The sequence below is a fragment of the Manis javanica genome, chromosome 3 (genome assembly GCF_040802235.1).
Source record: "Manis javanica isolate MJ-LG chromosome 3, MJ_LKY, whole genome shotgun sequence".
In the NCBI taxonomy this organism is placed as follows: Eukaryota; Metazoa; Chordata; class Mammalia; order Pholidota; family Manidae; genus Manis; species Manis javanica.
The window spans coordinates 20,735,125-20,757,968 of NC_133158.1; the positions used below are offsets into that span (position 1 = coordinate 20,735,125).

At 36.2% G+C, this 22,844-nt stretch overlaps 1 protein-coding gene across 4 annotated transcripts in view; it reads right to left on the reverse strand.

Moving 5' to 3' along the window:
- Positions 1–22,844, reverse strand: part of CNTN3 (contactin 3) — a 367,094-nt gene that overhangs the window by 141,213 nt on the left and 203,037 nt on the right. For all 4 annotated transcript variants that reach the window (XM_073230921.1, XM_073230922.1, XM_037019362.2 and 1 more), the window contains one exon: positions 5,498–5,593. In XM_073230921.1, coding sequence (XP_073087022.1) covers positions 5,498–5,593 — 96 coding nt within the window. The remainder of the gene's footprint in view (positions 1–5,497; positions 5,594–22,844) is intronic.

Genomic DNA, 22,844 nt, shown 5'->3' on the forward strand with positions numbered 1-22,844 from the left:
TTTCCAACCAATTTCCAATCAGATGCTAACTAAATTCAGGGAAGATAATGAATAGGATGTAGCAGAAAGTGTCATAGAATGAGTGGGAGATAAGCCCCTCCCAAATGACAACAACTTGTATAACTTACAAGTTATAGGGACTCCTAGGAAAAATTCCTAATTGTCAACCAACATGAAACAATTTTCCCTTCTTATGGCATCAAAAGTAATGACTGCTCTTAAGCAAGGCAGCCCCAGGTTGCTGCCTCTTTCTTATAAATTATCTACACAGATGAATTAAAGGCGTATGAATAATATATGCAGCCTGCATAGTTTGGGACCCTTATTTTGGCCTTTTTCATCCATCTTTTTAGTCTATTTTGGGAGAACACTCCAGAATTTTTAATCTTAAATAAAAGAAAGTTAAAAAATTATTTCATCAAGAGAATAAGTATTAAGATAATATTACTGTGAGCTCATAATAGAATAACTAGAACTCAGCAAAGTTCTATAGCTGTGCAATAGCTCATATAGATCATGCTGATGGCTACAGGAAAAAATAAAACCAAAACTCCACCAAAACACCTTTGGGTTTAGTCCTAAATCCACAACCTCCATGTCACCAAATGAGGCATGCCTTTCTAGTACAGAACCCTTAGGCTCTTGAAGTGTCCCTCCTATAAGAAGGCAGAAAGCAGGGTGGGGAAGACAAGGCTGTTGGGGAACACACTGCAGCCGTCAGCGATTAAAAAGACTCAAACTGGTATTACTTTGAGACTTGATATTTTCACTTCACTGGGGTCACAACAATAACAGCATCACCTCACTTGGAGATTTAAGACATCTAGTTTTCAGTTTGCAGATGCTAAAACATCTAACCGATGATGATTCCCATCAACACCTAGGATATTTTATGTCATATAATTTCAAAGACTGAAGAGTCTGTGCTTGGTGAGATTCTCCATGGATTTTTAGATCTAAAACAACATCACATTACAGGTCATGTTTGCTCTCATATCACACCTGCAAGGTTAGAAGTCATGGGATAAAACCATGATCCTTTTTATACTGGGGCCTCTGGGACCTTCATTATAAGGGTAGCAGTGTCCTCTTATCCCTAGGACTCAGAAAGAAAAGACAAGAGTTTGATGAGATATTAGAAATCTGTTAAGAGTCCTGGGCATCCACCAACAAGGGAGCAAATCTGACTGAAAAGCATCTTAAGACACTTAAGACTTGAATGAGAAAAAAAAAGGGCATCTTCAGTGGGGAGGGAATATTTTGGTTCTGAAGTTCTGAACACATTCCTGTGTCTCAGCTGAGCAACTGGCAAGGGAAGAAAGAAGGAGAGCGAGGACAGAGGGAGGTGACAGAGAACTCATTAAGGACTCTGCCTAACAAACAGACAGGCTGTAGGGTTTTGGTGTTCAAAGTGCAGCCCATGGACCATCAGCGAAAGCTTCATGGGAAAGCTTATTAAAAAAGCAGAATCTCAGGCCCCAACCCAGACCCACTGAATCAGAATCCACATTTTATCAAGTCCTTAGTTGATTCATATGCAATTAAAGCCTCAGAAGCATGAAGCTAACACATGTCTGAATTGGGAATTTGGTTGAACTCTGGGAAGATTTCTGCTAATGGGACTTTGGGCATCGCTGATTTGTTGTGTTTTCATTAACAGTGGATTTGAATATTAGAACAAAACAACTAACTCTGCTGCCTCTGATTGGAAATGTCGGAGGCCCTTGCTTAGTACAGCAACACTTTTACTGAGGACTCTGTGCCTTTGTAACATGATCATTCAACAGGCTGGCTTTAAGTGTTGCATAACAGACAGAGCCATGGTCAGGAGTCAGCCATCGAGCGTCTAGTTCCACTTCACAGTTCTGCGATGTTAGACAGGCTACTTCCGCTCTGGGCCAAACTCTGTGAACTCCCAAAACTGTAGTCCAAGCAAGAAGTTTGGGCTCAAAGCATTTGGGGATAAGCTGGCTGAGAGCTAAGCCTCTTGACATGTCTAGGACTGAGTGCCAGCTCTGCTTGAGACTGGCACTCTTCTCATCCCTCTCCATACTGTTAACCTAAAAAATCTCCCAGCAGATGATTTCTGCAAAGAGCCAGCATACTGCTTCCTATCTAAACAGCAACTCAATAAAGTTACTGTTATTAGTAATTTATTATTACTATTGATATTATTTTGCCTTTCTGCAAATCCCTTGTTAAACTGTTACTCTGTTAGGGAATATGATGGATGAATAAAATATGATGGTGCTTTTAATAATCAGAAAATAACAACAAAATTAAACATTGTCAACCACTCAGAAAGGACAAAGTAGAAAGGAAGAAATGTGAAGATGTGAATACAGGTAACAGATGGTGAAAACAGAGAAGGGCAAGTGCCTGTGGGACTCTGTGGAAGGATGACCTAATGGGTCACAGTGGATGCTGTAAGTGCCACGCATCACATGTACTGATAAACCGCAGAGTCATGCTTCAGCTGCTCTGTGACCTGCCTCGCACCCTCCACTGCATTTAAAGTCCCTAAATCAACAAGGGGATGAAGCAGGGCTGCTGTCAACAGCTATGGTCAGAGTTCACTTTGATCTATCAGTGTCTGCACCTGTCTGGTGGGTGCCCAGGGCATATTAGTTATTAGATGCTTACACCTCCAGAAACAAAATCTCCAGTAAATGCTCCAAAAGCGTTTGTAGCTAGCCAAATACAAATCAGGATTTTTATTCATTTCATGAATGTGTTCACTTGTTCAACCACTACTTATTGACTGCTTGTTATAAACCAGCCTTGTGCTGGGCACTTGGGTACAGGGCAAACTGTTATCAAAGAGCTCACGAGGCAGTATGTCAGGGCAGTGGATGTGGATTTGAGTATCTCAGCATTAGGTAGACTTGGATCAATGGGAATCATGTATTCAGCATCTTCATCTGATGCTCGGGCTCCGATCAATTTCCTGTACAGCCCAGCACCGAGGAAGGTATGCTTTTGTTCAGTTATTTGCTCTCCCACGCATGCTCCAGATTTGTAATGGCTAATGTACCCCATCTAAGGAGATTTATTTCCTTCATCACCTACAGTCCTACTTGACTTCCATAGTCACTTCAACCTGTGTGCTTTAAAAGTGAGAAGAGAACTATATGAAGTCAGCAAAGGCAGAGACAAGTCAGGATGTCATTAATTAGGACAGCCATGTTCTCCAATTTCATGACATTAGAAAAGATTCATCTTTTGGAACATGTTTTATCCAACAGCTTAAGATATTGTTACCGTGTACTACTGAGTCAACCAAAAGGTCCCTCTCCTTTGCTGTCATCAAATAGATCTAATTGTAAAAATGCTTAAAGATTTCTCAGTCAGAATCTTAAACTGGGTCAACACTTCCCAATCACAGGCAAGACTATCCAGCTATTATTTTGTATTTATTCTAAAAACAAATTTAAATTATTTTAACACTTCTTTATCAGGTATAGTTCTAGCCATTAATTATTTCTACCTATATATAGCTCCCCTTTTCTTTTCTGATAACAAAAACCCTTCTTTCCTTTGGAAACTGTATCTTTGTCATTCCAGTGCTTGTCAGTAGATGAAGCAGACTTCAACCATCTGCTGCAGGGATATCTCATAAAGAAGGGTGATCCAATTAAAATCACAGGCCATTGAGTATAAGGTTGTCTGGTTCATCAGGACCTTTAACATTGAGGACCAAAAGATCTTGGAATTACCAGGGGCCACCTTTTGTCACCAAGGACTCAATATGGAGGGGAGCAGAGCCAAGAAATACAAAGAAAGGCCAATTGCTTAAGAAATTGGTTGAACCCCTGGGTCCAGCAGCTTGGGAGACTGGTTCTCAGGGAGCAGACACTGAGACAGAGTTTAGGGCAAAACAATTTGATCACTGATCAACACTTGTGAAAGAAAGGAGGCAAGGACAGGACTGGGAAGATGAAGAAGTTGAACTGTGATGTGGTTCAACAAAGCCTTGGACATCCTGGAAGGAAGCTCTGGAAGGGCTGCCCAATCAGAATTGTCTGGAGTTGGGCAGAAATGGCTGATCCCTTATATTCCTGCCTTGATCAGTCGCCAGATGTGGGCTGCCCCAGTTAGGGTAATAGTATGGGCAAGTGGTTCTTGACAGCTGAGGCAGATCTGGAAGTTGCTGAGAGCCTAGAGACAATGAGTTGAACCCACTACCCACAGTGATGCCACCAAGTCCTTCTGGGAGGCATATCTCTTACAGCTCAGATATGCCTCAGACAGTGTCAACCTTACAGCTCTTCTAGAAGCCACTTGATCATTCCAGTTATATGAGCCAGTGAACTGCCTATGTTCTTCAAGCCAGTTTGAACTCAGTTACTTTATTTGCAATCAAGAGACTCTACACTTCCCTTCAAAGTAAAGTTCCTCTGGAACATCAAGATTCCAGTAAAGTATACACTATTGAAACAGGTTGGGAGTCTGATTTAAACCCATACCAACAAACATGATGGCAATCATGTCTGCTAATCAAGCCCCAAATCTGCAGTCTCCAGCTGGCTTATACATTTGAAGTGATCAGATACTGATGATTGGAAATGTGTGTTTTATTGGGCTGAGGGTTTTGTGATTAAAACTGACATGTCACAGGCGGAAAAGGACTTTGGTTTGTATGTCATGGAACAAATGAAGTTCAGCATATTTTCATTTGAGTAAGCTTTACTGTGATGGGAAAAAGACTTGTCAGTTTTGCCTCTGGTCAGAAAGATTCCCTCTAACCCATTTATAGCACTGTGATGTTCATCCTCTCAATAACACAGTGTGTGTGCTTTTCTGAGAACAGTGATTTATATATTAATAATGCCCTCTTTGTTCCTACAAGTGACCAAGTTTGCAATAGTGTGCATGAGGGGAGGAAAATCAAACCAACACTCCTCCAGGCTCAGAATGGGAAACAATGCTTATTAAATTATTTTTCTATGTGCTGAAGTTCATTTTCACTCTGGGTAGCTATTTTATGAAGCATCTGAATTTTTAGAAATATTTCACTTTATACTATGTAGCATAAATTTGCAGTCCCAACACCCCAATGAAAATAATGTGACTATACACACATGCATTATTCATATATGCATTTGTATATATTAATAAGCACGTATAAGCATGTGTTTGAGAGAGAGAGAGAAATCACAAAGACTCCGATGTATGTCAAGGTTTGAAACCAAGAGGCAAATGATAATGGTGTAAGGATAAAGCATTGTTCAGCACCATTTGGTATTTCAAATTAAGTCCATCTCTCTTGCCTTTAGAACCCTCCTTGTTGGAATGAGTAAATAATGTTCAGGAACTTCTGTGAATGGACCATCTTTCGTAGAGTTTCTCATATTCCAACACAGCTGACAGAATCCTATGCTTGGGTTATCAAGTTTCTCAGGGCAATTTAGGGAAGCAATAACAGTACATACGCTGTGGGTCTTGCCCTGAAACTTACTCAGTAAATATAAAAAAATAAAACCAGAGCACTTCTTACCTCCAGAGTGAGGTGGAGGTCCACAGAGTAGGACGACTCCCTGGCCTTCACGCACTGACACTGTACTTCTCATTTTGGTTTTAAAATTTTCAAGATCTGATTTGAAAACAAAACAAAAAGACATTTCAGAAAGGATAATCAAATTAAAATGTTCGCACAGAGACATTCCTTACTTCCACAGGATAATTCTAAAACATCCCTTGTCAGGAATCTCAGGAGGAGAATATTTGCTTTGAGAAGGAAAAGTAGGATTTTGGTATCTGTATTAAGGCTTCCAAAAAGTCAGCAGTACAATAAAAATATATACCCACTAATCCTGTGTTCTGTAATGTCAGAGATGTCATGTGGGCTCTCCAAAATGGCAAAGTATATATATTAGAATTAAATAACCAGGCAGTATGTCTTAAAGAAGGAAATGAATTTTCTTTAACAAGAAAATATATTTAAATTGGTACCTACATTTGCCAGTGATTCACCAAATCATGAAGACTTTTAACTTCACCTTTTAATTACAGCCTATTAATTCATAAATATCTCCTAAAATATTTTATCATAAGTAGCCTAAATAAGTCTTATTCTACCTATAGTTATTGTTGTTATTTACAAGCACTGTTGAAAATATTCAGCTTCTGTCTATATGCTTTCTTTGTTCTTGAAGGGTTCTGTAGAAGATGTGTATTTCTGGAAATTACCAAGTAAGTAACATTCAAAGGATAACAGTAAATTAAATCCACATATTCCTTTTTATTTGTAGCTGTGAAAAAAAACAAATTGCTTTTATAATTGCCCAAAGAATTTTTTTCAAGTGTTGAATAAAGCAATCAAGGCAAATACTATTTTGATCACCAGCAGTTATATTTTTTAAAAACATTTCACTTCTTCCAATAACAATCCAGGACAACAAATTCTGATTCACACTCTCCAGCTTAAATTATAGCATGGAGGAAAATTATATTTGTTTCATTTTGAACAAAGTTTAAGCCTATGGGGAGAAAGGAAGAAAAAAAGCTATAATTTAGAAAACAAAACTTATGAATACCACAGTTAATATACTCAATGGTATCACGTTCTGTATGAGAACAATTGCCTTGCCAATTTGGGAAAGAATGTGCTCATATCATAGCTCTTAAGGGTTGATATAAATTGCCTATATAGTAACTATAAAGTGAGGCGGTGTGTACATTAGAATAAAAGTTGAAAAATTTCAAATCTGCCTTAAAAAATGTAAAAAGCAAACTAATTATCTTTACATTGATAAAACTACAAACTATAGGCACTTATGAATATTCTAAGCACCTTAAATCAATACATCAGAGGGAAATAAGAAGGGCTATGTACTTCATTTCATTGTTATTGGCAAACAGTATTCCACTGCTAGGTTATAAGCATGGAATAAAGCTATTCAGGAAAACTTACTATATTTGCCCATAAAAGAAGAAAAAGTAGTGTTTATGGGCTTATTTTAACCAGATGTTACTCTGCACAAATATGATAGCATAGCAGTATATCATTTTAAATGTGTAACTAAAAGGCAACATTATCAAATCATTAAAGCTCTTGAAGTGTAACTGAGTTGGAACTGTAAGACTGTACCATCCAAATGTTTTCCAGTGACTAAATAGAGAAGTACATCATATCAGAATGTAGCCTATGCATGAAAAAAAACTGAAATAGTTATTTTTTGACAGCCAATTATGTATCAGCATTGTTGATTACCTACCCAGTTTTTGTTTTCTTCTGCTACATAACTTCACACCATAGAGGTTATTCATCACTGATTTTTAACTAAAGTATTCAAAAACAGTTAAAATAGTTATACAGAAATAATGTCTCAGTCTCTTTTGCTTAAGTACTAATACTTCCTGGCATAGATTTGTCCATTGCTCAAGATATTTGCATTGTTACTATCTCCACAGTATATGAAAGCAAGAAGCATTATTTTTGGACACCTGAGATGGCCAGTTCATGGAGCATATGCTTCAGGGACAGCAAAGAAAAATAATTGTAGTGGCTTTAATGTGTTTTCCAAGACTCTGTTGCTAGCAAAGCACTGTGATTACAATGGATTTTTTTTCCTTCTATGAAGCAGGATCTCCAGAATTCTTAATTTATGTTGCTCGAAGTGTGGTCCAGGACTACAGGCATCATTATCACATAGGTTGTTTGTTACAAATGTAAGTATTTTCGAGTTACTTGAAACTACTGAGTCAGAATTAGATTAGCATTTTTAACAAGCTTACTACCTGAAGCTATGCACGCCAAATATACTAGTTCAACCAGGATGAAATATCTTTAAACCGTATCTCAAACTTTTTGGAGCACATGAAAGTGCTTATGAGATAAAGAATCTTGAATATCCATCAGCGTGAAGGATGGAAAAGGCATCAGTGACTTAGTAAACAAGAAAGCCTACAGAACTTCAGTCTACTGCATGCCAGATTCTGAAAGTAAAAATCATATGAATCATTGGGGTCTCCTTTCAAGCTGAGCCCTGTCTAGATAAAGACACACTTGGGACCAACAGGAAGAACCTTGATCTTATGGTTGTAAGTGCATAGGAAGGAACACACATAACCTAGAGATGTAAGATGCCTCAAAAGAGCAGAAGCTGGCAGAATGAACAGAGAATGGTGGTGGCGGTTAGTGATGGTAGTATTGGTGGTGGTGTGTGTGTGTGTGTATATGTGTGTGTGTGTGTTTGTCAGGAGATTTTTTTTCCAGAGACAGGCAGCAACAAAGGAAAAGCACAGATGCAGAAGAACATCTGTCATGTCAAGATTTCCTCTCTTTTTCAGGAGCACTAGGAACTAGAGAGATAAAAGTACTATAAATTTTCCAAAATGTTTTAGATTACTGAGATATCTACTGGAAGTTATATGGGAAATCCCAATTCAACTCAAGACTGCAGATAAACCCATTCTTTGCAAGAATTGTATTAGAAAACATTCTGTTTGGGACCCAGAATAAATAAAAAGCAATTCCAGAATATATTGGGTAGGAACTTCTCAGATTTTTCTTTTTGACTCTTCTATAATTTTCACAAACTCTGGTATTATTCTGCAGCTTCTAGTTTAAACACAACTTTAAAAACAAGCCAAAATGACAAAAAGCATGTATGAAGTAGTACAAATAACATCATATTTCATGGTGAAAGACTGAATGCTTTCCCCCTCACATCAAGAATATGACAAGGATGTCCATTCTCACCACTCTTAGTCAATATAGAACTAGAAGTTCTGACTACTTCATTAATTAAATAAATAAATAAAAAGCATATAGTTTGGGAAGGAAGAAATAAAACTACCCGACTTGTAGATGACATGTCAAAATAGAAAATCAGAAGCAACCTACTGAAAATGACGAAACAAACAAAAACCCTTCTTTTACAAATAAGTGAGTTAAACAGACCACAGGATACGATTTCTGAATACTAATATTGAACAGGAAGAAACCAGAATAAAAAACAAAATGACTTCAATCATTCCAAAGAAAATGAAGTACTTAGATATGCAGGTAATAAAACACACAATGGAATTCTACATACTGAAGATGACAAGATAGTGGTATAAAAATAAAATGTAAGTAAATGGTGAGACATACTGTGATGATGGACTATAGGACTCAATACAATGTCAATTCTCCCCAAATTGATAGATAGGCTTAATGAAATTACTACCAAAATTCAACAATTTAAAGAATTCATTTTACTTTTATCATCTATAGATACAGTCACTCTTATTCTAAAATAATTATATTAAAAACACAGGCCTTAAAATAGCTAAGAGAATCCTGTACAAGAAGAATAAAGTGGGCAGAATCACTCTATCCAATATTAAGGCTGATTGTATAACTGCAATAATCAAGACAGTGTGGTATTAGAAAAGGGGGAGATACACAAACCAATGGGACAAAATAGAGAACTCGAAATAGATCCATGCAAATATGCTCAACAGATTTTTGACAAAGGTACAGAAACAACTGAATGGAAGGAAAGTCTTCAACAAATAGAGCCAGAACAACTGGAAAGCCGTAGGCAAAAAAATGAACCTGACTTCACTCATACATAAAAATTAACTCCAAATGGACCATGAATTTAAGTGTAAAACAAAACAACAACAAATGAAAACTATACAACTTCAGAAAAATAAAGGAGGACATCATTGGGATCTAGAGCTAGGCAGAGTTTTTGACAATAAAATACTTAACAAATGCCTGGACTACTAAGAAAAGATTGAAAAACCAGACTTGATCAAAATTAAAAACTTTTGCCTTGTGAAAGCCCACATGAAGAGAATGAAAAGATAAGCTACAGGCTGTGAGAAAATATTTGCAAACTGTTTATCCAGTAAAGGAATAGTTTCTAGAAAAATTAGTAAAAACTCAGTAGTAAAAAATAAAATATCCAATTAGAAATTGGGCAAAAAACATGAACAGGATATATAGATGGCAAATAAGGACAAGAAAAAATGTTCAATGTCATCAGTCATCAGGGAAATACAAATTAAAACCACAATGAGGTATCACTGCCCACCTATCGTAATAGCTAAAGTAATGAAAGCCAACAGCTAAACCCTGGAAGGGATGTGGAGAAACTATATCATTCATACTTCTGGTGGAATGCAAAATGTTACAGCCACTCTGAGAAACACTTTGGACAATTCTTTAAAAACTAAACACACAACTATCATAGCCCCCAGCAATTGCACACTTGGGCATTTATCCAGGGAAATAAAAACATATGTTCATGCAAAAACCTGCACACAAAAGTTTATACACTTTATTTGCTATAATTGTGAACTGGAAACAACCCAGATGTCCCCTAACAGGTAAAAGGTTAAACAAACAGTGGTTACATATATACTGTGGAATATTCCCCAGCAATAAAAAGCAATGAACTATTGATATGCCCCACAATTTGGACGAATGTTCAGAGAATTATGCTAAGTGAAAAAGGCAATCTTGAGAGATTGAACGTGGTATGATTACATTTATATAATATTTTTAAATTAAAAATCCTTAGACATAGAGCACAGGTCAGTGGTTGCTAGTTTAGGAAGGTGGCGACAGAGATGTGGGTGTGGTTATAAAGGGGCCCATTCTGTATCCTGACCACGTGAATATATACACGAACTACACATGTGATAAAACTGTATAAAGCTCAATACACACAGATGAGTACATGTAAAACTGGGGAAATAATGAAAAAAAAGGAACAAATCCAGCTCTCCATATTTCCTTTTCCTTTCTTTCCTATTCTTCCACCACCTACACCTGTAGTGCTGCACTCAGATACCTCAAAGCTCCAACCAAGCACACTGCAGAGTCAATATCTCCCAAGCTGCCATAGAAGGAGCCTGTGCAGGGCCAGGAGAGAAGTACACTCCTGATGCTGACTGCTTTCTCCGTGAAAACTCGCATGGGTCATTCCTGGAATAGAAAATACTTTACACCTTCGTTGCTGTCTGTCCATTTAAGGGTTTGGGTCAGGTTTTCTATTGGCTGCTCAAGAACTTTCCTTGTAGGTCCATCTCCCCACCTCGGGAGAGAGAGATGGGACCATAAGAAGCCAGCTGAGCATGCACAGAGAAGAGAGGGGTGATTCTGATTTCCTCTGACAGCCATGTGCTCATTTTGGAATCTGATTCCACCTGCTATATACTGCTGGTGGTGGTTTCTTTCTTCTCCATGTGAACGAATTTAGGTAGTCAACTGCCAAGCAGGGTGTGTGGAATGTCACTCAGTGTGACTACAGGGCACAGTGCACAAGTCTACCTCTCTACGACTTAAAATCTGCCAAACAATGGCTATCCATCCCCAACAAGTCACCTTGGGGAATGCTGTGGTAAGTGCAGTTAGATGCTTTTCTTCATGTAAAATAAGTCAGAAGCTTTAATATAAGATATACACAGATAAGGCCTGCTAAGGTGTGATGGGTATCAGTGTCCTCAACATATCTGAACAAAGAATTCTGCAGAGCCCATTTTATGGGAAATGCCAGCAAAAATTCTATATTGAACTGAGTACACATATGTGCAATCAGGTATGTCATAAATATATATAAAAAAAGATGACAATAAGAGACTGCAAAGTAAAACAAGCCATTCCCATTATGAGGATTAAAATGGAACATAAATATGGCAATATGTCTGAAATTGTGATCAGTTGACTTAAAGGGTCTTAAAGTTTAAAAATTTAGGGTTCTGCCACAAAACACCTTGTGGTCATTTGCAGTTAGTGCATGAGAAGCTAATAAAATCATTATCACTGAAACCTGCATGTGGGCTTTACTTCCTGTGTAACACAATCCTATTTGATGCAGTGAGGTGAAATGGTACCTTTTCAGTTAAAAGGTAAAATATTACCCAGTAGTGACAGTTACATAAATTGAAAAAGGAACACAGAAGACACAGGCAATGGAATAGTCTTCCATGCATAATGCTTTTAAAGTCTTCAGTGTTTAATGTTGAAATGCTTAGTGGTTTGTAGTTACCAAATTAAATCATCATCTGAGCAGTGTAAATGGCAAGACTGTCTTTAAAAGAATCAAATAGCTTCCAGTAAAGAAAGTTTTGCACTTCTACACTAAAGCTAAGCAAAAATTCAATGAACACACACAAAAAAGGGGATAAAAATCAAGACTGCAGTTAAGGTTTTCATCTTCATCTCCATGGTGTACAAATAAAGAATTTCATGCAATGATTCAGCTTTCTTTATCGAGTGGTAAAACTTCAATTAGATGAAAAGTCTCATTAAAGCATGCCACACTACAAAAATTAAAAAACAAAAACAAAAATATGGTCCAGTGGAAGGACCATGACCTTTCTCCCTTTTACCTGACACATATAGAATCCTCTGGAAGATTTCTCAAATCTGAATGTTAAGACATAGCCAATTGACTCTAAATCATCTTTGGTATTAGCAAGTCTAAAATATAACCTTTATTTCCTGCTTTATATCCCAACCTGCAAATTCAAAGTGCCTCCTACTTTGTTTCTTTCTTAGTCCAGTTCTCAAAACATTTAATCAACCACAAATAAAGTCCCTAAAGGAAAATTCTCCCTGGCAATATATTTGTTTTAGGAAAAAAATAATGGCTTCTTCAATAGGGGCTTAGTTTTGTTTCCCCAACAGCAGAACCTCTGTAAATACTTGGGTGAGCCACTGTATGTGGGAGATGATCTCAGGAGATAGAAGGGAGTGAAGAGAGTAAGAGAGGATGGAGGCTTGACTGGAGCTGCTACTGTCATCAATGGGGGCTTGGTTCTACATGAACTCAGACAAGCTTAGAATGCCTTCTAGAAGGACAGCCATCTGGAACATCTATATACAGTCCCCCACTTCCAAGACTGGAGGGTTTTCCCTTGGGGCAATTATTCCATGTCCCTCACAGCTGTCACCGTGAGCCTGCATGGAACTGTCTGCCCTTTCTGCAAATGAATCAAAGGTCGGCAAAAGGATGAAACACTGGATATGAAAAATGCCTACTGCAAACATCTTATTTAAAGTTTACTAGCTTTTTATAGAGGTTTCAAAACAGGTGTGTACTCTAAGTTTTCGAGCAGATTTAAGTATTCAGTATTTTTAAAAGTCTATTTAGGATACAGGGAAGCACCAAGTAAGATCTTAACAGCTTAAGCAAGTATTGTGTTTTGTTGTTTAAATACAACTAGGGAAGCATTGACATAAAGGGTAAAGGCTAAGCACCTGAGCATACTACTCTACAGGACCCTTCCACAGAGGTACTCGCCAGTTCAGCTCCCTCTGCATCTCTCATCACCCCACTACTCTGCTACCCCCAGTTCTTAGGCACAGACACTGAAGCAATAACAAACCACTTGGATTTCCCCAAGCACAAAATACTGGCCCAACCATGCAAATGGTGTTCCCACTCCTTCACTGACTCAGCACACTTGCATTCATCTTTAAAACCACCTTTGGCCACATCCCTTCCCTGAGACTTCAAATTACCCCTGTACTCTCACCTCTATACTTTCTATGCTCTTCTGTTTTCTCATTTTGTTCTCATGGTCTGGGAGCTGCTGCAAGATTAGAGCAATGCCATGTTCATCTTTGTATCTCCAGACTATAGGATATTTCTTGGCAGTCGGTGGGTCATCAACAGATGGTGAAAATTAGTTGAACGGTCTTTGCATCCAGGATATTATTTTCCTTGGAATCTCCATGGTGAGTGTCCCACCAAAGTCAAATCCTCTCTGCCTAAGTTGTAGATTCCCTTTCTACAGTGAGGTTTAGGAAAACACCACAGGAATAGGAACACCAGGGATACGAACACTGGGGATCTTGTCTTTGCTCTACCACAGTCCAGGGCCACATGACTGGGGGACTATCGCTGGACTGCTCTGGGCCTTCTAACTTACCATTTGTAAAGTGGGGACAACTGCTGAATCTCACAGTTTTTTTTTTGTGAGAAGATATCTACCATCACAGATTTGCAAGCCCTTTGAAGAGTGAAAAGAATTATCCAAGTTCAGAGTTTCATCATTACTTTTGAATCTCTGGTTTTACGTCCATCCCTATTTCAGTCTCTCTCATCTTTTCTGTATTGTTTCAAACATGTACAGATCACCCCAACAGAAAAACAAAACATCTTCCAATGACCCTCATGCCCAACTCTTCTTAAACAGCAGCCCCCACTAATGACCATCTCTGTGTTTTCCTTCCACTTTTTTCTCAAGTGGTAGTGCATTGTTTTATTTAGTTATCTATTTATTTATTGGAATTGCTTTTATTTATTTATTTCTAATTGAAGTATAGTTGGCATTCAATGTTATATTAGTTTTAAGGGTACTTCACAGATACATGCATTACAAAATGATAAACAGAATAAGTGTAGTTATCATCTGTCAAAATACAAAGTTAATGTACTATTATGAAGTTATTGTAATATTATTGACTATATTCCCTGTGCTGTACTTTTCATCCCAGTAACTTATTTATTTTATAAATGGATAATGTATCTTTATCTCCTTTGCCAGTTTTACCCATCCTCTACCCTATCCCTTCTAGCAACTACCAGTCTGTTCTGTGTTTATGCGTTTATTTCTATTTTGTTTGTTCATTTGTTTTGTTTTCATAGACTCCACATATAAGTGAAATCATATGGTATTTATACTTTTCTATTTCACTTAGCATAATATCCTCTAGGCCCACCCATGTTGTCATGAATGGCAAGATTTCATTATTTTTTATGGGTGAGTAATATTCCATCGTGTATATATGCCACATTCTTCTACTTTTTAATTTGGTTGATCTCAAGTGTTAGTCCTCTGGAGTCAGGTAAACCCAGTACACTCCTTTCTCTAAAACTCTCTGTTTGACCTGGAGCAGATTACACTTGCTGATTCGCAGTAAACTGAGGCTAATAATGGCAATTATCTCTGCTATTGTTGTGATGAAGAAATAAGATAAATCATGTCATTTACGAAAAACTAGTGTCTAACTTATTAAGTATTCAATAAATGATAGTTATCAATTTTCTTTACATTCTTTCAGAAACCTATTAAGTCTGAAGCTTCTTCCACTATGTTTCTATCCATGATGCATCCATCAGATTTTTTATTCAAAATGTGCATTGTCTGCTTGCCTTCTGACATCTTTTGGATCATCCAATTACTGTCTCATATTTGGCATTTCCTTTTCCTGTGCTCATAGTGTCCTCTACAAAATCAGCTCCTCTTCCATCTTTCATTTTACTGTTATTATTTTCTTAGACTTCCATGTCCAATTTGTCACTTCTCTTTCCTGAATTGCTCAAATGACTCAATTTGATCATGTTAATTATTCTGCAAAGTCCAGCCTCTCCTCATTTCACTCTAATTTCTCATTACCAGCGTTTTAACTTTATTGGGACTATCTTATGATGCAAACTCAATCAGTAAGCATTGAATATGACCCCCGTATGCCTGTCTGTCTCTTAAACCTCAACATCCCCAATGTCATATGAATATGCTTTTATCAACACTGCCTAAATGGATATATGAAGGAATTAATACATGAATGGATTTACTAGGCTCTGTGATAGAAATTTTCTGGAATTTATCTTATTTAATTTTCATAAAGTTAGAAGTATTATTTTTTTCATTTTCCAGAAAATTGTGGCTCAGAGCTAGCTATTATAGACTTTGACAGAGGTGATGCATTAAGTGGTGGAACCAGTTCCACTGATTTCAAGTCCAGTTATTTTTATCTTTACACTATACAGTCAGTCAGACCAATCTTTAGAACAGTCTCCCTGCATCTGGTCACTTCTCTCCCATTTAGCCCATCTAACCTGTACCCATAGAGTTGAGTTCCATTTTATTGAAGCGTAAGTTAATAGAGAAAAACAAAAATAAAAACAAAAATCATTAAAACCAAAAAAACCCAAAGAACAAAAAACAAAAAACAGTTGATGAAGTATGTATGCAAAAAAAAAAGGGAGCTGCTGTTTATATAAAAAAATGAATGTAAAGACTTTTGAAAAACTCAGTGAAGGAAATGTATGCTTTCTCAAGAATTGATGCCAAAATAGGTGGAATAGATGGGGCAAGATAAAGCTTGCAAATGCAAAATACAAATCCTTAGATTGTAGACTGCTAAATCAACTACCTAGATTTCTTCAGAAACATTTTTTGAATTTCCATTCAAATTCAAAGTAAAATGATTATTGGAAATCTCAGAAGATTCGTAATAAATGTGGCTTATACAAATAATAATATGAACTTCTGGCATCCAAAGTCAAAGAAGAATGCTTGGCACAACATTAAAAACCAACAAATAAAAACAAAAATATATATATAGTTATATATTCAAAACAAAATAAAAATTTTATGATAAATATATATGCCTTTTCTTATCATTACCTGTTTTAAAATTAATTTTCAATTAATGGTTCAACTACTGGTCCCAGCTACACCAAATAAGAAAGCCTGTTATATATATTTAGGAAAAGGTATATGTTAGATTGTTAGGTCAAAAAAGAAAACATAAGGATACTTTAATATTTCAGCTATTAATGATTTCCTCTTCTAACATATTAAACCTAGAAAAAAATAAAAACAAAAAGCAAATCTCCCCACTTGATTATGGATTTAATTTCACCTCGAATACTAAAATTCAAAACATGAACATTTAATGTAAAGTGAAGAATAAAACAAATATATACTTTCTGAAAATATTTTTCTTCTTAGACTTCATGTGTGTGTGTGTGTGTATATATATATATATATATATATATATATATATATATATAAAACAGTTTTGTCATCAAACCACATTTTTTTTAAAGATTTATGTATCAACGCCATGAATCATTTTCCTTTTCTTTGAAACAGAGATCTCCAGGTATACCAGAGGTTTGAGATAATTTAGAAAATCTGAAAATCCTATTTTAAAATCAACTTGAGTTTAATAGAGCCATAGAAAAGCCAATGTTCACATATAAAACTTTATGGAATAAGGAAAGCAGTATTTTTAAGACTATTTAGGAACATTATATTTCAAAAACTAACCGTGGTGTTGGGTGTGCCACAGAGTTCTTCTAATAATTAGATATGTAAAGATGTGATTGGTACTTTCATTTAGAAACTTCTACTTGTCAATTTGGAAATAAAAAGATCATAAAAAATGATAATGATCTGAATATGGGAACAAATCATACCACTTCAACACAGTTGTCTTGATGATGTTCTGAAACATCTTTAAAAAGCTTGTTAATTAATCATCTAGATTAAAATGTCTCAGTGGCTTCTTTAAGCAAAGAATTTGAAGTTAGACTTCAGTTGGAGTATCTGCTACTAAAACTAGCTCTACATGATTTTGTACACATTTGTCAGACTCTTTGATATGCTGATACTTCAGAAAAATGCAGATTATCTGAAAAAATGCAGATAATATAACCTGTGTTGGAAGCATGCTGAGAGGATTTTATGAGAAAATAAATGCAGAAGTCTTGGAATATATTAGTTGCTCACCAAGTATTAGCAGGCTGCTTTGCCCCCCCAGGCAAGGATATTAACGTCTCCATTTTACCTCTATTTAGTCTCTTGCTTTTTATAGGCATGTGTCTTGTCCCAGGAATATCATACTTTCCATTGTGTTTCCTTTGCAATTACTGGAATGGTTGCTAAGTAATATATGTTGAATTCAACATAAGAAATGAGTTTCTAAAGCTCCTGATCTTTGCTGTCTGTGGTTGGCTGAGTATATAAATCACTGGATTGTTTCTAAATTTCATGGGAACAGTTGCCTTTAATATATACATGGGATTTTAGCAATAAATATGTTATATGCCTAATTCTACCCATCATAGAAATAATGAAAAATTAAAATAAGTTAATATAGTGCAATGACTCTCCTAAATCTATAGGAAAAATAATCAAAACTGGAATCCTTACTGTTATTTACAAATAGTTTATTTTTTAACGATTCATTCAGCAGCACAGCTCCAGACTAACAGCATGCCTCACAGGTGACAAGAACTCCTATGGTTTCACATGCAGAAAGTACCCTTGTTGCACAGAAGAAGATAATTAGGTTTATGTTTTCTTTAATTGTAAGATTACTTTATATTGAAATTTTTCATCAAAATGAGACATCAAAGATCACTTATGGATTGCATGAAAAAATATTTACCTAATTTAAGTTAAATGGAGATTACTTTTTAAAAATTTTTTTATTAAGGTATGATTGATATACACTCTTATGAAAGTTTCACATGAAAAAACAATGTGGCTACTACATTTACCCATATTATCAAGCCCCACCCATACCCCAATGCAGTCACTGTTAAATGAAGATTACTTTTTAAAGATTCATGTATTTTATGTAAGATGATTCTCAAAAAAAAAGAAAAATCTGAGATAAGGCAATATATATTATTATTCCCAATTTTCACATGAGCAAATCATAGCCATGAGAGGTTAGAGTTTTCCCAAAGTCACACTGTTAATTCAGAGTTAGAGCCACACTGATGGCATGCACAATCTCTGATTTCTAACTTGGAGAAAAAGGAGGAATATCACATCCAAATTAAAGTTCAAGCCTCTGACTCTTTTTCATTCCTTAGAAGCCCTACTTTAGAAAACTCGAAATGGATATTTGCCCAACCTCAAAGTCATATTTAAGGTATGTTCATTATTTCAATCATTCATTCTTTTATTATATATAATCATTACTATTAATCATTCATTCTAAAAAGCTGATAAGCCTCTACTAGGCTGAATGAAAGAGGTGTTTTCCCTTTCAAAACCTGCCAGCTGGTTCCTCAACCACATGAAGCCTTGGATTCCTCTTTCTCAACTAGGAGGAAAAACACCTGCCCAGGAATCCCCTGAGGTTTGATACAATGATCACAGGACTGTAGACATCCTTCTGCCTCCTGGGTACCTAAATGGTGTTTGCATATATTATGTACTAAGTATATGTAAAGATGTTGTTATATGATTTCAGTAAGAAATCTCACTCTTTTATACCTTTGTATTAACCTATAAAAAACAATTAATTGAAGTCCATTGGTGAAAGGGAGATTGATAACATCTTAGATCACTACCTCGCCTACTTGATTTCTGTTGTTCTGCTGCAGATCTCTTGAATTATGAACTTAAATTACAAAGCAAACTGCTAGCAAAAAAATCTTTCACAAAATATAACTGTAGAATTAAAAAGTGTATTTCCCCAAATTTAACACTGAGTTAGACTTACTGTGTCATGTACATCAACTTCAAAGCTTTTATAAAAACAAATGTATGCAATTTTACCATTAATGGACAATAATAAAAAGTATCATTTGTAATAATAACTTCTTGTTAATTTTTATGAGGTCTTTAAAAACATTTAATCCAGAAAAAAATTAACTTATTATAGTTATTTAAGAAAATAAAGACATATATTATTTTGACATTTTACCACCATACTGTAAACTAAAGCATAATGGATGGATATAAATATTATGATATCCTGCTTGTTGCTATGGAAACATCACTATTAGTATACCTCTGAATATGCATTTGTCTGGCTAAGCAAACAAGCACAAATTCATACTACTTGTTCTCTTTGTAAGTTATATCTGAGATCCAGAATAAGTAAGGAGGAAGAAAGCAATTTGTGCTTCAGAAATGCATTACACATGAGACTAGGTGACATGTGGATCCATTAGTCTAATAGACCCCCCCACTTTATAGTACTTAAGGAGCCTTGGAAAAAGCTTTCTCCATTTAAATTTTTAAAGCACAAAAATGTACACAAATTAGAAAGTAATTAGGGCAAATGTACTGATGTGAAAGGTAAAACGGACTGAAAATGGACAGATGTAAATATATGCTTGTTAGAATAAATGTGCCAAGCTATTAAATGAGCTATATTGTGCTTCAGACCTGTTTCTTCAAAGTGCCAGAAATCATGAAACTAGAAGGAGAAATGCACTCTACCAATCTTATGAATGGTATTTCTCTACATAAACATTTTTTTTTTTGCATTTAGCTGACATGATAAAGTAGGCTACCATTCTCATGGAAAATATTGCTCCACAAGTATATGCTGACTTTTTAAACACTGACGTCTCTATATTCCTGCTCGACTCAATTTCAATTTTTGCGTAAGTACTACATAATCAGGTAGGAGGCTTTCACAGTAAAGTAGATTGCATAAGAAATGGATAGAATTATGGAAACAGGATAGACAGGAAGAGATGGATTTTAGGAATATTTTTAAGAGATAAAATGAGGTGATTGACACTGTGGAAATATCGATAAGGAAGAAATGTGCTAGAGGAAAGTCCACATTCCTATGCATGACATGGTCCAGAAGGATCTGAACCTTGTCTGCCTCTTCTCCACCATGACCCTTTATAGTTCGGTCAGAAGGGACTCCTTTCTGAACTGCATGAAGAACAACTATTTGGTGTTTCTCAGGCTTTCCTTGTTCTACACCTGCCATTTGGCTAGTTACTACCATACCCTCCAGTCTCAGCTTAGGTACTATTCCCCATGGAAGGGCTTTTTAATAGGTTCCTTATCAGAGCACAGAGGTTTTACATACTGTGTGAGCTTCATGAAAGCAGAGGACTCTTGGCGATGACTTGGCTCTTAGTAGGAGCTGTGTGAGTTCCCTAAAACTACCGTAACAAAGTACCATGAATGGGAGAGCTTACAATGACAGAAATGTATTGTCGTACAATTCTGGAAGCTGAAGACTAAAATCAATGCATCAAGAGAGCCATGCTAAAGCCTTACCCCTAAAGCCTTTGGGAATCCTTCCTTGCCTCTTCCTTCCGGCTCTACTGGCTTGCTGACAATCTTTGGCATTTAGATTGTAGATACATCACTCCAATCTCTAACTATACATCACTCCAATCTCTGACTACACAGCCTATCATCTCCCTGTGTGTCTGTCTTTACATGGATGTCTTCTTATCAGGACACCAGCCAAAACAGATTAGGGACACAGTCTACTACAGTATGATGTGTCATAACTGTTGACTTCTACAACCACCTTATTTCCAAGTAAGGGCATATTCTGAGATACTGGGTTAGTACTTTAATCTAAGTTTTTTTTGGGGACACAAGTCAACCCAAAACAAGTGGTGAACAATATTATGCATCAATGAAACAAGTAAAAATATTATGTGTGGGACAGAAGTGGCATTCAAGAATACAGACTTGAGCATTTCTCACACTACCTATGCATGTTTTTGAATGCTGAGCAATAGATATACTATGGAAAGCCAGGTTTCCCATGTCTTGTCCCAGAACATTTTATATACCAGACAATGGATAATGTTTACTCACAAGCATCAAGATAATGACATAATTCTTTAGACTCTTCTTATGTCCAACAGAGCTAACTCTCTGTATTCAGCAAATACTATTGTTCTTGGTGTCTCCTACTCCAAACTCAACAGGCACTTCAAAAGTAAATGTGGTATAGCTTTGCTTAAACATTTTTTAAATTACAACTTTAATTAAATTTTGATATACTTCTAAAAAAACCATTTTAATTGAGGATTTTTAGCAAAATTTTAAATGTTCTCAATAATAAACCTGTCAGGAACTAGCTGAATGTGTCATGATCTTTCACTGCTCGGTTAAGGGACATTATCAACCATAAAAATTAATCTGCATTAAAATCCATACATGGTTAAAATAAAGTGATGTTAAACACAAATGTTGCTGAATATTTCTAAAAATATTACTTACTCCTGATACTACATGTTATATGAAAAGATCAAAAAAAAAAAAGAAAAACAAAGCTCTGCACTAGAAAGAATTAAATTCAGCTCTCTTTAATGAAGTCAGCAAACAGAACAGCTTCATTAAAGTATGTAGTGTCTAGATGGTGATCGCGTTATTACTCCAGGATGAATACTGCCTTTCAGTATGCTTGATGCTAGTAATGACATTCATAATATTTAATGCACTAATGATATATTTCAGTTAGAAGGTTAACTGATGTTTGCAATGCAACACTTTCTAGGATGTCAGTCTTCTGACAATAACATATGAAAACATTAAAAACTACTCTTGCATTATGAATACCTTGCACTAGAACCAATGAACTTAAAGAGAAATGCTTTCATAAGATACGTATTTAACTATGACAGTAAGCAAAAGCTGAGCTAATAATGCATGAACTTGCAAAGCAATATATTTTATGTAGCTTCTTAATGTGTATTCTTACAGCAAGGGAAACAAAAAATTAGGAATGCTGCAGTAATGCTAGCAGAAAAAGCTGTGATCCATCATTAGGAATTAAAGGAGAAGACAGGGCTCTGCAATGGCCTCGGCACATCTTCATTTGTGCTTGAATAAAACGGATGTGAAAATGTAGAAATTTGACTGTACTGATTAGTTTGGGCACAGACGAAAGTTGAAGTCAGGGCTGCCGCCTATGGCTGCACAGGCTGTGCACTACGTAACTCTAGAGGGCATCACTACAATGTGAATCACGTCCTGAAGAGTTGTACAGTGCTCAGTTGCAACAACCACACAGGGCAGTTCTGCTTCAATGCCAAGTCTTCATAGTCCTGATTTTTACAGTATGCTGCCCTAATTCACAAAGGCCAGCAATTGGCAGATCTGGGTAGCTCTCACTTTCCCATGGCTGACCCCTACCAAAGAAACCTACTCACCCCTCCTGAGACCTGAAGGACTCATGTCTCTGACTTTTGGTGCATTGGTTTTAGAGCCAGAAGAATTAGGTATGAGTTCATGATCTGTTGCTTAATAGCTCTGTGAATCTAGCCAAGCTGCTTATTCTCTCTGTGACTCAGTTTCCTCCTCTGTAAAATGAGAGTAATACCTACCTGGACTACCTGAGGAAGTTTTTAACAACTAAGAACAAAAATAGCATA